The sequence below is a fragment of the Natator depressus genome, chromosome 18 (assembly GCF_965152275.1).
Source record: "Natator depressus isolate rNatDep1 chromosome 18, rNatDep2.hap1, whole genome shotgun sequence".
Taxonomy (NCBI): domain Eukaryota; kingdom Metazoa; phylum Chordata; order Testudines; family Cheloniidae; genus Natator; species Natator depressus.
The window spans coordinates 23,582,454-23,597,650 of NC_134251.1; the positions used below are offsets into that span (position 1 = coordinate 23,582,454).

The 15,197-nt window shown below is 42.0% G+C and overlaps 1 protein-coding gene across 4 annotated transcripts in view; it reads left to right on the top strand.

Annotated features, from left to right (window-relative positions):
- Positions 1–3,326: 3,326 nt before the first annotated feature.
- SLC45A1 (solute carrier family 45 member 1) overlaps positions 3,327–15,197 on the top strand; it is a 30,588-nt gene continuing 18,717 nt past the window's right edge. For 2 of the 4 annotated variants that reach the window (XM_074975344.1, XM_074975345.1), the window contains exons 1-4: positions 3,327–3,513; positions 9,325–9,732; positions 12,500–12,592; positions 14,189–14,413. In XM_074975344.1, coding sequence (XP_074831445.1) covers positions 9,336–9,732; positions 12,500–12,592; positions 14,189–14,413 — 715 coding nt within the window. In that variant the 5' untranslated portion in view covers positions 3,327–3,513; positions 9,325–9,335. The remainder of the gene's footprint in view (positions 3,514–9,324; positions 9,733–12,499; positions 12,593–14,188; positions 14,414–15,197) is intronic. The other 2 variants (XM_074975346.1, XM_074975347.1) reach the window with 2 other exon arrangements.

Consider the following 15,197-nt stretch of genomic DNA (forward strand, 5'->3'; position numbering starts at 1 on the left):
CAGCTCTTCACATATAAGGACATTTATTCTTAAAATGAAAGCATTACAGAGAAAACATTTAAAAAAAGTTCCTATATGCATGCTAATGTAACCCACACACCTCCTGGGTATGGTATTTTGTCCTATCTAGTGGCACTGAGACCACTTAAAGAGAGATTAATGAGTTTGCTCTACAGCCTTAGCTAACAGCCAGTTGGCTTTTAGCTCATGCTGCAGAGGCTCATGCACTAAGCTCCAGAGATCGCAGGTTTGATCCTGCCTGCTGACAACCAAGGTCTGTTGGAGTTACACTGACAGTTTACCAGAAGTCTTAGGTCGCTTCAGTAGGCCAAAGTACTTCCAACCCTTCCCAGGAAAGATCCCTTGGGCAGAAGGTCTTGTCCATTTGCTGGATCAGAAAGAAGCCCAGGAGTCAGTTTAAACTCAACCTATTTACCCAAAAAGTCCTCTCTTTGTTGGTCTCTGAGGAATCCTGTTTGAAGCAGTATATGTGAGCTCTGAAAGTGGTGTACTTCTCTGGAGGAGTTACAGCCTGAGTGGATTTTTCTAATCACACCTGTGATAGTGTTCTCCACTCACTGCAGGTAGGGTGCCTCTTCCTAGCCATTCTGGGGAATAAGTCCCCAGGTCAACACCTCTTCCTACAAGTGCAAGTTGTCCCTCCACCTCTGTCTCCAGCCATTCTCTCATTCCAGCTGCAGCCCCTTTGTCCCTCAGCCCTCCAGCCAGGCCACTATTGTGGTTTCCCTGGGGGGGTGGAATCTCCTCTGCAAAAACAGGCTCAGATAGTCTTCCTATGCACTGCCCTGCCAGTGCTACTTCCCCAATGACTGATTGAAGAAACCCAGACCCAACCTATACTCCAGTTTCCAGCTCAGGGACCCTCTAGTCAGCAGCCAAGGTCTGTTCCACTCTGTACCTTGCTGGATTTCTCCAAGCCCTTTTCTAACCTTCTAGCTTGCCCTTGCTTCTCTGGGTCTGCCAGCTTCACCACTCCCTCCTCCCAGGGAGCAACTGCAGGCTACTCACCTCAACAGCTCTAACACTCCTCCTTCTTCTTCCCAGAGACTACAGTTTTTCCCTATGCTTTTTTTTTCCCTTTGCTATGCATCCGATGAAGTGAGCTGTAGCTCATGAAAGCTCATGCTCAAATAAACTGGTTAGTCTCTAAGGTGCCACAAGTACTCCTTTTCTTTTTTCTTTTTACAGTTTTTCCCAGTAACCCAGCACTTCTGTTGCCAGTTTCCTGGCTTCTATATGCCCCACCTGTTCCTGCACAGGTGAGCTTCTTTTAATTAAGGCTTCTCTTGCAGTCTTAATCCCCTCCCCCCCTTGCCACATAATAGGCTAATTGGCCCCTCTGGCTGCCTTAACCCTTTCAGGGCAAGTGTGGGGATAACTCCACACTGCTCTTAGTTCCTGGAGGAACTGTGGTCACCTACAGAATTATATACAGTCCCTAGCCCACAATGATACATAAACTAATACAATAAGATCTTCCAAAGATAGTGGCAGGAAACTGCCATATCTGTCACACTCTATGTCGAAGAGTGAAAGTGCCAACCTTAAAAACAGCTCAAGTTCATTCAGAACATAGCAGCTTTTCTGCTTCAAAAACAAAAAAACAAACAAAAAAAAAAACACCACACACTGAAAACACATTAACATGGTGTTCTACTCCCCTTTGAATAGTCAGATTCAAGGTTTCACTCCTTTTTAAAGCCCTCCCCGGGAATGGCCCAAGTTACCAAAGGGATTATCTCACTGGGTATACAAGACCTCCGATGACATATGTGTTCTACTTCAGACATACTGAATTTAAATAGAAGTACTTCATTTTGCAGCTTCTAGCAGCTGCAGACAGAAGGTGTAGGCCTGCTTGTCACAGTTAAGAGTTTTATAGTAATTAATTTTCCTTCTGATCAATTCCTGCCCAATCATAGAGTGTGAAATAAATTTCTGCTTAACGTAGTTGTTCAGAAGTTTTCTCAATGTATCTGGGACAGCCATGCACCTCTTCCTCAGCTGCAATTGACGCCATCTTTGAATTCCTCCATACAACATTTTGAACCAACTTTGAAAGATTTCCAGAGCATGTGTTGCTTAGGACTGGTCATACACAGTCAACAGTATCTTTCTGGAGGGCTGTGTAATGTTGAGGATTCATATTCCTCCCTGGTTATAGTTGCATCTTTTTCTGCCCAACTATTTATTTTTCTTAGAGCTTCCCTTTTCTTCCTTCTCTCCTTCCTAACGCATGTTCCACACTTAGATAAAATATTTTAATTTACCATAATCTGTCATTCTGGGTGCCCTCAACTGAGGATTGAGATCAGGGTTCAGAGTTGAGTTGGTGCTGGCAAACATTTTTTGCTGAAGTGTTCTTTCATTTCCATAAAAAAGTGGATTAAGTGGTGAATGAATGCTAAATTAGCCCCTTTCCTTGGGTCATTCCTTGTTGGGCAGCTTTTTTCCTTCAGTAATCATAAGTAGTTATATTAAAATTGAAGAAAGGTTTTTGCCCCTCCCACCGAAGCCCCTTGAGCATCTGAGGTGTGTTGTATGCTTTTGGGATGTTTGCAGATTCTTCCCCCCCTTAACCCTGGTTTTATTCCACAGGCCTGTCATGAGTCCCTGGTGAGTGCTGGGAATCCAGAGGAGTGTAGGAAAACTCTGTCCATTGGAACCTAGTGAATATAGCAATATCTGCTAAATTCTGAAACCAATTACACCTCTATAGGCATAGGAACACAACAACCCAAGTGCCCTCTGAAACATCCTGGGTCATCTTAGGTTTTGAACATTTTCAGAGAGGCTCTAAAGGAAGCTTATCTGTATTACTGTAAAAGGACAGCACTTCTGAAAATCTTGTTGCATGCGAGTTAAAATTGTCAGTCATTTGTTTTTAGGACATTTTAAAACCAGTTGATCAGCAAGGTGGTAAATCTAAGTAGAGGGTAACTTCAAAGTAGCATTTAAAAAGCCATGTGACTAATGCAGTGAGTGACTTTGTTTATATAGATTTCTTATCAAATATACAACTCTTACTTTAGAAGCCTTTGATAGAACTTAAACTATTAAATTGAAACAGCAGCTAACACCAGCAGCCTCCTAGTAAAAATGGTCATACTTGATTACAAACCCTTTGTGGGATCAAAAAAATTCTCTTATGAAGACTGGAAATATTTAACAATAAGAGAACACAGGTATTTCTCCTGTTAGTTTGTCCTATTGTTATGCAATACAGGCAGCTTGTTCTTGCAGCCTGCAGCTTTAAGAAACAATAGCTGAGGTACAGAGAAAAGCTGATGCTTTCTGCAGAGCCCCAGCAAGCTGGGGAGAAAGGAGAGCAAGAGTAGTGATGACATCACCATTCTCCCCAGCCAGAAGGCAGGCTCCTTACACAGGGAGGGAGGATTCAGCCACAGCAGCAGTGACTAGGAACCTGTACCTCGGATAATCCAGGCATAGATAAGCATTTGAAAAAGGATGTTCCTCCATCTGTAATTACAGGTAACACTATTTCATACTGAACAAATACAATGCTTTCTGTGATCCAATCCATTCTCTCTTAGTGCTCTGGGCATTTGCTTAAGGGCCCTTTGACAGGAAGCTTTACAAATACTGTATATGGGGTGACATTTTAGAGGAGGATGGGAGGGAAAGGATGATACCTTTTGATCTTAGTTGCATCTCTTTCTGCAGTTAGTGGTCAGATCACTGTGCAGTTCCTTGGATAATACTTCTCCTGCTGTGGGAAGTCCAGAGAGAATGAGCCTTCGGAAGAGAGAATGTCCTGTCTTAAATTTTATAAAAATGTAAGACATGGACTTCCGTATAAATGGAGGATGGCCATTACTGTGAAAATTTCACAAGGGCTGATATGATTTGTGGTTTTTTGCTTCAAATGCTTCATGTTGGTGAATAGGTCACCTGGGCTCTAAATTGCCTTCCTTACAATAGAAAGGGTGACAGACTTGATTTTACTAGTAATCTGTTTATTCATTAATACATTTTGATCAACAAACCTTGTATTTCAGAACATTTGGTGAAAGCCTTAAGAACCCTTGTATATCTTATACAAAGTGCTGGGAAATATTTTATATTTGCAATTCAAAGCTTGTCTCACACAATGAACAAAAAAATTAATGAACCCTGCAGTCTGGGCAAATCTGCTGTTAGACTCATTTGCCTTCCTCTCCTCCACTAGAGTGATGGTCTCTCCGCATTTCCATTGCTGTATCACTGATAGAAGATTTAATTCTTGGCTGAAACTAGAAGCATAGGAGAATTTTCAGCCCATTGCACAGAGTTCTAGACTGACATTTTCATGTGAAATTAATATTAGCTGCACATTCAGTGCTTTGAAAATTAATCTCAAAGTCTTGGCCCAAGAGAAGTTTCTTTTTCCAATATTTAAAAAAAAACCCTTTTTGTTTAAATGAGGGTACTAAGAGCCTATGTATATAAAGTACATGCATGCATCCTTCTGACAATTCATGTGCCTGGTTGACAGGACAATGGCATGGTACTAAAAGGTAAGACACTATTACATTTGTGACACTAAAAAATTCAGTAAAAAAAAAATCTTAAAAATTAAAAGTGAAATGTAAGTAAGAGTTATATACTAGTTGCTTTAGATACAGTAAGAAGTTTATCGCTCAAACTGTTTAACTCTCAGGGAGCTGTTACCTGATTTGCTACCTTAGGGAAGTTCGTAATTTAGTGGCAGGCCCCTGTGCTAAGGAGGATGGGTTCTATCCCTTGTGAGGTGGAGCTGAGATAAAACTCTAGGGAAAAGCAATCTTACTATTAGTGTTTAGACTCAATCTACCAAACCCCATAAGTAAAGGATACTCAAAATGAAAGCTGCTCAGTCCAATATCTCCTATTTATGCAGAACCTCTCATTCCAAATGATGTCAAAGTGCATTACATATTTTTTGAGTTATATACAGGAATCACTTCATAGAATCATAGGACTGGAAGGGACCTCGAGAGGTCATGTAGTCAGTCCTGCCATGAGTGCAGGGGACTGAAGTATTATCTAGAACATCCCTGACAGGTGTTTGTCTAACCTGCTCTTAAAAATCTCCAACGATGGAGATTCCACAGCTTGCCTAGGCAATTTATTCCAGTGCTTAACCACCCTGATAGTTAGGAATTTTTTCCTAATGTCCAACCTAAACCTCCCTTGCTGCAATTTAAGCCCATTGCTTCTTGTCCTATCCTCAGAGGTTAAGAACAACAATTTTCTCTCTCCTCCTTGTAACAACCTTTTATGTACTTGAAAACTTATCATATCCCCTCTGAGTCTTCTCTTTTCCGGACAAAACAAACCCAATTTTTTCAATTTTCCCTCATAGGTCATGTTTTCTAGACCCTTAATAATTTTTGTTGCTCTTCTCTGGACTTTCTTCAATTTGTCCGCATCTTTCCTGAAATGTGGCACCCAGAAGTGTGTGCCACATCACTCCAGTTGAGGCCTAATCAGCACGGAATAGAGCGGAAGAATTACTTCTTCTGTCTTACTTACAACACTCCTGCTAAAATATCCCAGAATGATGTTTTCTTTTTTTGCAACAGTGTTACACTGTTGACTCATATTTAGCTTATGGTCCACTATGACCGCCAGATTCCTTTTTTGCAGTACTCTTTCCTGGGCAGCCATTTCCCATTTTGTATGTGTGCAACTGATTGTTCCTTCATAAGTGGAGTACTTTGCATTTGTCCTTATTAAATTTCATCCAGTTTACTTCAGACCATTTCTCCAGGTTGTCCAGGTCATTTTGAATTTTAATCCTATCCTCCAAAACACTTACAACCTCTCCCAGCTTGGTATCGTCCGCAACCTTTATAAGTGTACTCTGTATGCCATTATATAAATCATTGATGAATATATTGAACAGAACCAGACCCAGAACTGATCCCTGCGGGACCCCACACTCGTTATGCCCTTCCAGCATGACTGTGAACCACTGATGATTACTCTCTGGGAATGGTTTTCCAACCAGTTATGCACCCACCTTGTAGTAGCTCCATCTAGGTTGCATTTCGCTAGTTTGTTTATGAGAGGGTCATGTGAGACAGTATCAAAAGCTTTACCAAAGTCAAGATATACCATGTCTACCACTTCCCCCCTATTCACATGGCTTGTTCTCCTCTGCTGTTTTTATTTAAACATTTTGAAGGTGCTCTTTTAATGTAAATTAAATAGTTTAATTACTGGATGGTGTGCAGCTCCCATAGCTCAATATTCCATGCTATATGGACTCTTCCAGAAGGGAAGTAAGTTTCTGATGGGCAGGGCTGCAGCAGTGGGAGCATCAGATGGTGCCAGGGGAAAAGTGGGCCCACCAACTTCTATTTTTACCCCTTCCACCACTCAACCAGGGACAGTGGCAGCAGCACAAGGGGCACTGTGTGCTTAGCAACTATATCCAGAAACTGAGGCTTCTCCTGTTCTCCCTCCTCCCCCTCATCACCATCCATACCAGCAGTCATGCAGCACACAGGTCCTCTGGGTCTAACCTCTTTCCTTCATTGATGGGACTGGCATAAAATGTGAGCTACAACATATTAAATACATTTGGAGCCACTTAAACTCACTTCTGAATTAATTTATCTTGCCCTTCCAAATTTATCAATATTAACTAGCTCACTTTCTGTATTGGTTAAAAAAATAGTATGGGTGATGAGGTGGCAAAAGGAAATCTAAGTAATTCCAATGCATTGGGTGTTTTTTAATCCCTAATGTTAACATGTTATGCCTGGACAGTCAGGGTGGAAGCAGTAATTTCTCACATAAGCAAAGATGGGCAAGAAGTACCCATAACATTTATTTCTATAATGTCATCAAAAGCTAAGAAATTACAAATAGAGAAAGCAGCATTAAGCAGCATTTTGCACAGAATCAAATTTAATTAAGACATAATTCACCTTTTTCACTGGTGATAAGATCCATATCCAAATGTAGGCATTCCATAGGCAGCAGCCAGAACGCAAACATAGGCTGTGGGCTTCGCTACATATCAGTAATAGATCAGTTACGTGTCTTCAGAGGGCAATGTTAATGATACATTACTCCAAAAGCTTTGAAAACAAAGACATCATTAGCATTGAAATTAGTGCACAGATTTCCTTTCAGACGGCACCTTACCATTGAAACCAAAGAGCCATGGATGGTCAAAGACCCTGGTTTGCTATATTATGTTTTTTGCAGATGTTCAAACCACATAGTAGATGACGCTTTGTCATTATTCTCTAGCAAAATTGTGTTATACATAGAAAGTTGTTTGTTTGTTTATGGGATATGTAGATAGTGATACCAAAAAGATGACATGCAAGGATGCTGTTGACTTACAGTAACATCACTAAGGCAGAGTGAAATAGAAAAGTTTGGCAAGAAGTTATTTTTGGTAGCCTGCTTAGTCCAGGACATAGACAGTGAAGTTAGTTAATGAGTTATGTAGGAGCCACCAAAACATGCCAGAAACAGCCCCATGCCAAAGAGGCAACTAAACACTGGCAAAGACTAAGGGCCAGATTCTCTAATGGGCTCAACAAAGCACGGAGTGAAAGAGGGGTGTGTCAGAGAGCCAGTTACAGTTCCCTGATTCTTTGCCTGGCTTCAGGTACAGGTTAGAACAATCTGGGTACTTCTCTAACTTGTACCAGTTAGCTATAGTCCCCAAGGGATCATTGTCTAGTCAGGGATTGACAAACCACATTATGCTCCTTCCAACACTGCCCTCTACCTCTAAACACATACCCTGCGCCAAAGGCTGCAACGAGGGGAGCCTAAGAGCTGGATCTATTGGTTCTGCACCTACTGGGGACTCCTGTGGCCAAGAGAATCTGCAGCAAGGGACTTGCAGCCAGTCTCTGCTCCCTTTGTAACCACTGAGCAGAGCAGAGTTCTGCCTCTAAGCACTGAATGTGTGAGAAAATAAGCAAATGTACTTATGTCCTGCTTCCAGCTATCTGGAATATCAGTAAGACAAACTCTTCTGCTATTAAGGCTCCCAAGGCCTTGCCGAATGTTTGCTGACTGAAGAAATCGTATCAATAACAATCATTGATCAATCTCTAAGGCATATTTGAAACTCCTTAGGAAAGAATCAGCACTCATACTTTTCACCTAGCATCAAATAAGCTAGCAAGGCACATGTACAGATATCTAAAAGGGCATTAAGGAAAAGGAGGGTATAACATTGTATTGCAAATACAACCCAATGTATTGCAAATATTCTGTCCTCCCATAGGTCTGCACCAGAGTATACCACTCAGACACCTCCACCAGAGGTTGTTTCTGAAGTCAGTTATGTATTACACTTAGACAAGATTTAGCACACACAAAACTAGATGGAAAAACAACAAAGAATCCAAGAACCTTCCTGTTGTCAAAAAAGTATTGGAACCAATGACATACAAAGGACGAGAATGAAGAAATAAGGTAAAGGTTCAAAAAGAAGAAAAGGTGCTGAAACTGAAGCTGATTTCCAATTACGATGTGAAGGAAAAAAAAAAGATGTTGGGCTTTCCTGGGTGAAAGAAGTAAATTAAAATGTTGTAGAAAGTGAATCTCAAAATGAAGTTGAGGCACTGGAAGAGGAGATGTCAAACAGGTGCATTTTGTCATAATCGTCACATAGACCAGTTTATAAATGTAAGTTTATTTTTGAGACAGGACTATCTATGTTTCTGCTATGATTCTATTTTCTCTGTACTGAAGCTGTATATCGCTATCAGTTTGCGAGGCAAAAGAGATGCTGGACTCTGATGAATGTTATTTTTGTCCTGTCTTTTTGTTTTTCTTAATTTAAAATAAAAAGGCCTTTCAAACAGTGTGTGTGTGTGTGTGAGAGAGAGAGATATCTAAGGAAGGCAGCAGCCTGGGCCTGCCGCCCCAGACTTCACAAAATGCCGGGGCGGAGAAAATGAACAACCTCTTAGCTTTCATGATAACCACAGCAAACAGCTCTACTGCACCTGATCGGACTGGGGACTTGTCCTCCATCACTGGCACTCTAGCTTCCTTCCCTCTCACAATATTGGTTCCACGTCATCCATGACCTATAGTGACTTGCAAGGGCATTATGAGGGAAAAGGCCCCTAGGGGCCAGTGTGTCCCCTACTAGGTTATTAGCACAGTAAGTTCTTGAATTGACCAGCATTCATTTTCTACATTAAAATCTTATGTTCTATGAAAGGCTGAGGCATTCAGTATGCTCCATGATCAGAAATGGGCTAGAACTTCAGCAGCTAAAATCAGGTGACATTTCTCTTTCGTACCAATACTGAATCTCAGCTTTTTTCCTCCCAGGAATATTCACAATGATCCCTTCAGCTGCAGCAACCCCTCCCAGCGATGTGCTTTTCCCCAGCCTGTCTTGTCAGGAATTCTGGAGGTCTCAGATCTCAGGCTATTCCGGATCTGTCACTCGCCACATCAGTCATCGTGCCAACAACTTTAAAAGACACCCAAAGAGGAGAAAACACATCCGCCCCTCCCCTCCACCACCCCCAAATACACCATGCCCTATTGATCTGATTGACTTTGGGGATCTCCACCCTCAGAGATCTTTCCTAGAACTGCTGTTTAATGGGTGTATTCTCTTTGGGATTGAGTTCAGCTATGCCATGGAAACAGCCTATGTGACTCCTGTGTTGCTTCAGATGGGGCTGCCGGATCAGTTGTATGGAATGGTGTGGTTTATCAGCCCAATACTAGGTAATTTTTTTTTTACGCTAATTTTACCCTCCTGCTTTTCCACTTCACAAGGGATTAGTTTGACACTGAGTTCTTTCTTTTCTTTGCTATTTAATTTACTTTACAGGTTTCACACATGTGATGTGGAAGTTGGAACCACTACCCATAATTTTAGAGAACAAAATGGAGAATATACCTCACTGGCCCTGGCTGAGGAGGGCGAGATGTGACCAAAGAGGGATTTCTCATTACTGATTTCTGAGTCTATTTTTTATTTGCGACCAACATACTTCCAGAATTTTGGCTACTCCATTTGTATATTTAAAAAATTAATTTAAAGGAAGTCAAGGAACTAACCACTACTGACCCAACAGAAAGAGGGGGAAGAATATGGAGACTAAACCTCTCTGGGCCTGTCAGCAAGCTGGGTGGAAAGATGGGGGGAGGGATAGCTCAGTGGTTTGAGCATTGGCCTGCTAAACCCAGGGTGGTGAGTTCAATCCTTGAGGGGGCCATTTAGGGATCTGGGGCAAAAATGGGGGATTGGTCCTGCTTTGAGCAGGGGGTTGGACTAGATGACCTCCTGAGGTCCTTCCAACCCTGATATTCTATGGGGGATAGCTTTGAGTTAAACAAGGCATCCCAGGGATGGAGTAAATCTACTTCTCAGTCCAGAGTTTTGCTTTCTGTTGGGGTTGTGGCATATTCCTCTGCACAGACAGGGGGTGGAAGGTGTATCCTTCTATACAGGAAGAGCAGCAGAAGGTATTATTCCACAACTTGGGTAACATCCTTCTGTCTCTTTGTATTTTTAAAACTGATTTCAGAAGAAGAGAAGAAATAATTCCTTTCCTCAGTCACTGAATCCCTACTTGGCCCAGTATAATCCAGGCAGCATTCAGATTTACACATTGACTTACTGCTACAGCCCAGGCTAACCTCATAAGGAAGTTCCGGTTTAAGGCAGTGAAGTTGTTCATACAGAACAGAGCACCTTACAGGATAAAATAATTGCCCATTCATTTTACACTTTTTGTCAAACTCCACTGTTATTTTGAAGTGGATTGGATTGCATTGGGTCAGGCTGGTACCAGCTGAACATTACATAATGTACTATAGTTCCCAGCTTCCACTCCAGGAAATTCAAAGAAGTAAAATGTGCAAACGCCTAAGGCCCAGATTTTTAAAGGTATTTAGGTCTTGCCGCACTCAGCATTGCAACACTTAACTGATAAGTGGGAGTGTGCTAATAAAGTTTGCGGATGATACAAAGCTGGAAGGTATTGCCAATTTAGAGAAGGACCGGGATATCATACAGGAGGATCTGGATGACCTTGTAAACTGGAGTAATAGTAATAGGATGAAATTTAATAGTGAGAAGTATAAGGTTATGCATTTAGGGATTACTAACAAGAATTTTAGTTATAAGCTGGGGACGTATCCATTAGAAGTAATGGAGGAGGAGAAGGACCTTGGAGTATTGGTTGATCATAAGATGACTATGAGCCGCCAATGTGATATGGCTGTGAAAAAAGCTAATGCGGTCTTGGGATGCATCAGGAGAGGTATTTCCAGTAGGGATAAGGAGGTTTTAGTACCATTATACAAGGCACTGGTGAGACCTCACCTGGAATACTGTGTGCAGTTCTGGTCTCCCATGTTTAAGAAGGATGAATTCAAACTGGAACAGGTACAGAGAAGGGCTACTAAGATGATCCGAGGAATGGAAAACTTGTCTTATGAAGGAGACTCAAGGAGCTTGGCTTGTTTAGCCTAACTAAAAGAAGGTTGAGGGGAGATATAATTGCTCTCTATAAATATATCAGAGGGATAAATACTGGAGAGGGAGAGGAATTATTTAAGCTCAGTACCAATGTGGACACAAGAACAAATGGCTATAAACTGGCCACCAGGAAGTTTAGACTTGAAATTAGACGAAGGTTTCTAACCATCAGAGGAGTGAAGTTTTGGAATAGCCTTCCAAGGGAAGCAGTGGGGGCAAAAGATCTATCTGGCTTTAAGATTAAACTCGACTAAGTTTATGGAGGAGATGGTATGATGGGATAACATGATTTTGGTAATTAATTGATCTTTAAATATTCATGGTAAATAGTCCTAATGGCCTGTGATGGGATGTTAGATGGGGTGGGATCTGAGTTACCCAGGAAAGAATTTTCTGTAATATCTGGCTGGTGAGTCTTGCCCATATGCTCAGGGTTTAGCTGATCGCCATATTTGGGGTCGGGAAGGAATTTTCCTCCAGGGCAGATTGGAAGAGGCCCTGGAGGTTTTTCACCTTCCTCTGTAGCATGGGGCACGGGTCACTTCCTGGAGGATTCTCTGCTCCTTGAAGTCTTTAAACCACGATTTGAGGACTTCAATAGCTCAGACATAGGTGAGGTTTTTCACAGAAGTGCGTGAGATTCTGTGGCAGGAGGTCAGACCAGATGATCATAATGGTCCCTTCTGACCTTAGTATCTATGAATCTATAAGGAACCTAAATCTCATTTTCAAAGTTGTGTAGGCACTTAGGAGCCAAAATTTCAAGTGCCTATGTCCCTTTTGAAAATACAATTTAGGTTTCTAAATCTATTAGGCATAGCAACACCAAGCACAACAATGCCTAATACCGTTTAAAATCTGGGCATAGATGACTGCTGTTGATCGAGAAGGTCACATTCTGCCTTAATGATGCATTTCCTGCCTTCTAAACTTCCCATGATGAAGTCTTGGTGAAACAGGATGGTAACAGAAATGTCCCTTACTTGTGAGTCATTTTTGTTTCAGGATTCCTGCTGCAGCCTTTTCTGGGGGCCTGGAGTGACAGATGCACATCAAGATTTGGCAGGAGGCGACCCTTCATTCTGGTCCTGGCAATAGGTGTGTTTTTTTAAATATAAAAGAAAAATAACTTTAAATCTCAAAAAATGTTAGTCAGTGAAAAACCTCTCCTTCCCTTCCGCCTCCCTCCAACTGCACCCCCCCTCCCCCGGGGCAGTGTTCTTGGTGACAGGCCCCCTCTTCTCCCCAACCCTCACTGGTGCAGTGCTCTGACCTGAAAAGCCCCATTCCCCTTCCCCTCAGCTGTGCAGGGCTGTGGGTGCCACAGCTGGTGAAAAAAGCATAGGACTGGGCTTCAAGATCTTGACTTCTAATTCCAGCCCTGACACTTGCCATGTGGCTCTGGTAGAATCTCTGGTCTTTGCTACACCAGTTTCCTTTTCTGCATAAGAGAGGTGCTGTGAGCTTTAGCTGGTTAGTGTTTGAAAATGAGGTGCGTGCAGTGCTGTTTGGGTTGAATTTTACACTTAAAAAGCTGAGGTCAGCAAGTGGGATTGTTTCCTCAAAAGCAGAAGGAATTTATAATTGGTCAGAGAAATACATAGACTATTGCTCATATGGCCTTTCCCAGAGTGAAAGCTCCCACAGGAGGGGGCCAGAGAGGTTCCCTGCTCCAGGGGAGAGTTATGGGGCTCTCTAGAGTTTGCTGGGGCTGACAGATCCAGAGAGGCAGGAGCCTTCTAGTTTGCCTCTGGCTGGGTCTCCTTACTGTTGTGCAGTAGCAGGCAGGAAGGGGAAGCAAAGGCAGTTAGTGCTTCAAACAGCATTCCCTCCTGTATCTGTAGCATTTGCAGTGGATGGTACTGCTGAGTGTGGACAGTCCCCTACTATTCCCCACACCCTACCATGAAACTCCTTCTATGTGGAGCTCCCATAGAGGGGCATCTATAGGGTTCCAGGAGGGTGGAACAGTGCTACGTCTAAACTTTGAGCTGTGTGTGATTCCCAACTCATGTTTGCATACTCGCACCAGTTCTCATTGAGTTAACACAAGTCTAAATAGTAGTGTAGCCATGGTAGCATGGGCAACAGCAGCAGAGGCATGGCTTAGCTGTACTAAGTACAAACCTGCGGGAAAATGGTGGCTATGTACTCAGTACAGCTAAACCATGCTGTCACTGCCTGTGCTATTGTGGTTACATTATGATTTATAATTGCAATAGCTTGATGAGAGCTAGTGTGAGTATATGTATGTTAGCTGGGAACTATATCCCTAGCTTCTAGTGTTGACATTAGCCTCAGATGGCACTCTCCCACTGCCTCCTGTGTGGGCAACTAGAGATGTATGTATGGAAGCGTCCTGTCTGCTCAATTATCTGGAGAGATCTAGTCCTATGTGAAGGCCTGTCAGCAGAAAGGAAACTCTACAAACAAACAAACTATGGAAAGTGCTCATTAAATTTTGAGATTGGATCTAAGAAGAGCAAATAATTCAGTTAGTTTGGACATTGTTGGGAACAGAGATCCAAAATCTTTCCATAAACCACACAGAACCCCCAGTCTGTGGTGATCTGACTGTGAATGATGCTACCTGCTGTACTGAGTTTGGTGTAGAATAACAATTGGAGAGCAAGGAAGGATGGGCCTTCATAATTTTTTCCTCCCGGTTGATCTAATTTGATTCCTTGTTCCTAGGAGCATTATTGGGGCTCTCACTTATGCTGAATGGAAGGGACATTGGCAGCGCGTTGGCTGACACTGTGAATAACCATAAGTGGGGGATCATTCTCACAATCTGTGGGGTTGTCCTAATGGACTTTAGTGCAGATTCGGCAGACAATCCCAGTCATGCCTATATGATGGATGTGTGTAGCCCAATGGATCAAGACAGGGGGCTTAACATCCATGCTTTGTTAGCAGGTATGCACTTTTATTTACTCTTGCATGGTATATAGCCATTTAGCTATGAGCAGACAAGTTCCAATATAGAATAGCGTGGCACGAATGTGTGTATATACCATAGGTCTTTGAACTGTAATGATACATACAGCTTTGGGTTGGGGAACTGTCTCTTTTCCTCTACTATAAGTATAACTCAATAGGTAGCTTAAGTAATTTAAAAAATAAACAGTGTATAAATTATAGTAAGTTTGTGATATTTTGCCCTTTATCAGTTTGGGTTTTATTGTCAAAGAGTTTAACAAATGTAAAAATAGAAATAAACCAAATTCTTGACAGCTCTTCCTGAGACCCCCCCTCAAACAGATGTGGTAGCAATAATATTTACAGAGAGGAGATGATCATACTGTATTCAGGAGAAAATACCATTTGTATTGGCTTTATTGGAGGAGGCAAATCCTGCTGGTTGCCCTAAAACTGCTGATCTTTATTTTCATTGTTAGCTATCAAATTCTGCAGTTTAGTTTTCCTCTTTCACCAGATTTATAAAACATACTTCTGCATTGCTCTGTGTGTGTGATGAAAGAAAGGACATTTGCCTAAGGCTGTCACCACATGAATGGAGCTTGTATAATGTATATATTTTATATAGTGTTTGTTTTAAACAGTGTTGCCACTTCAAATGTGTAGCCAGCCCATTATTCAGTAAATTGAGCTAACCTGACTCTGAATACACACAGAGAAGAGCTTCCTATTGAGTATAAAGGATCAATTTTAACTTCACTTTTCAGAGGAGAAATGCACT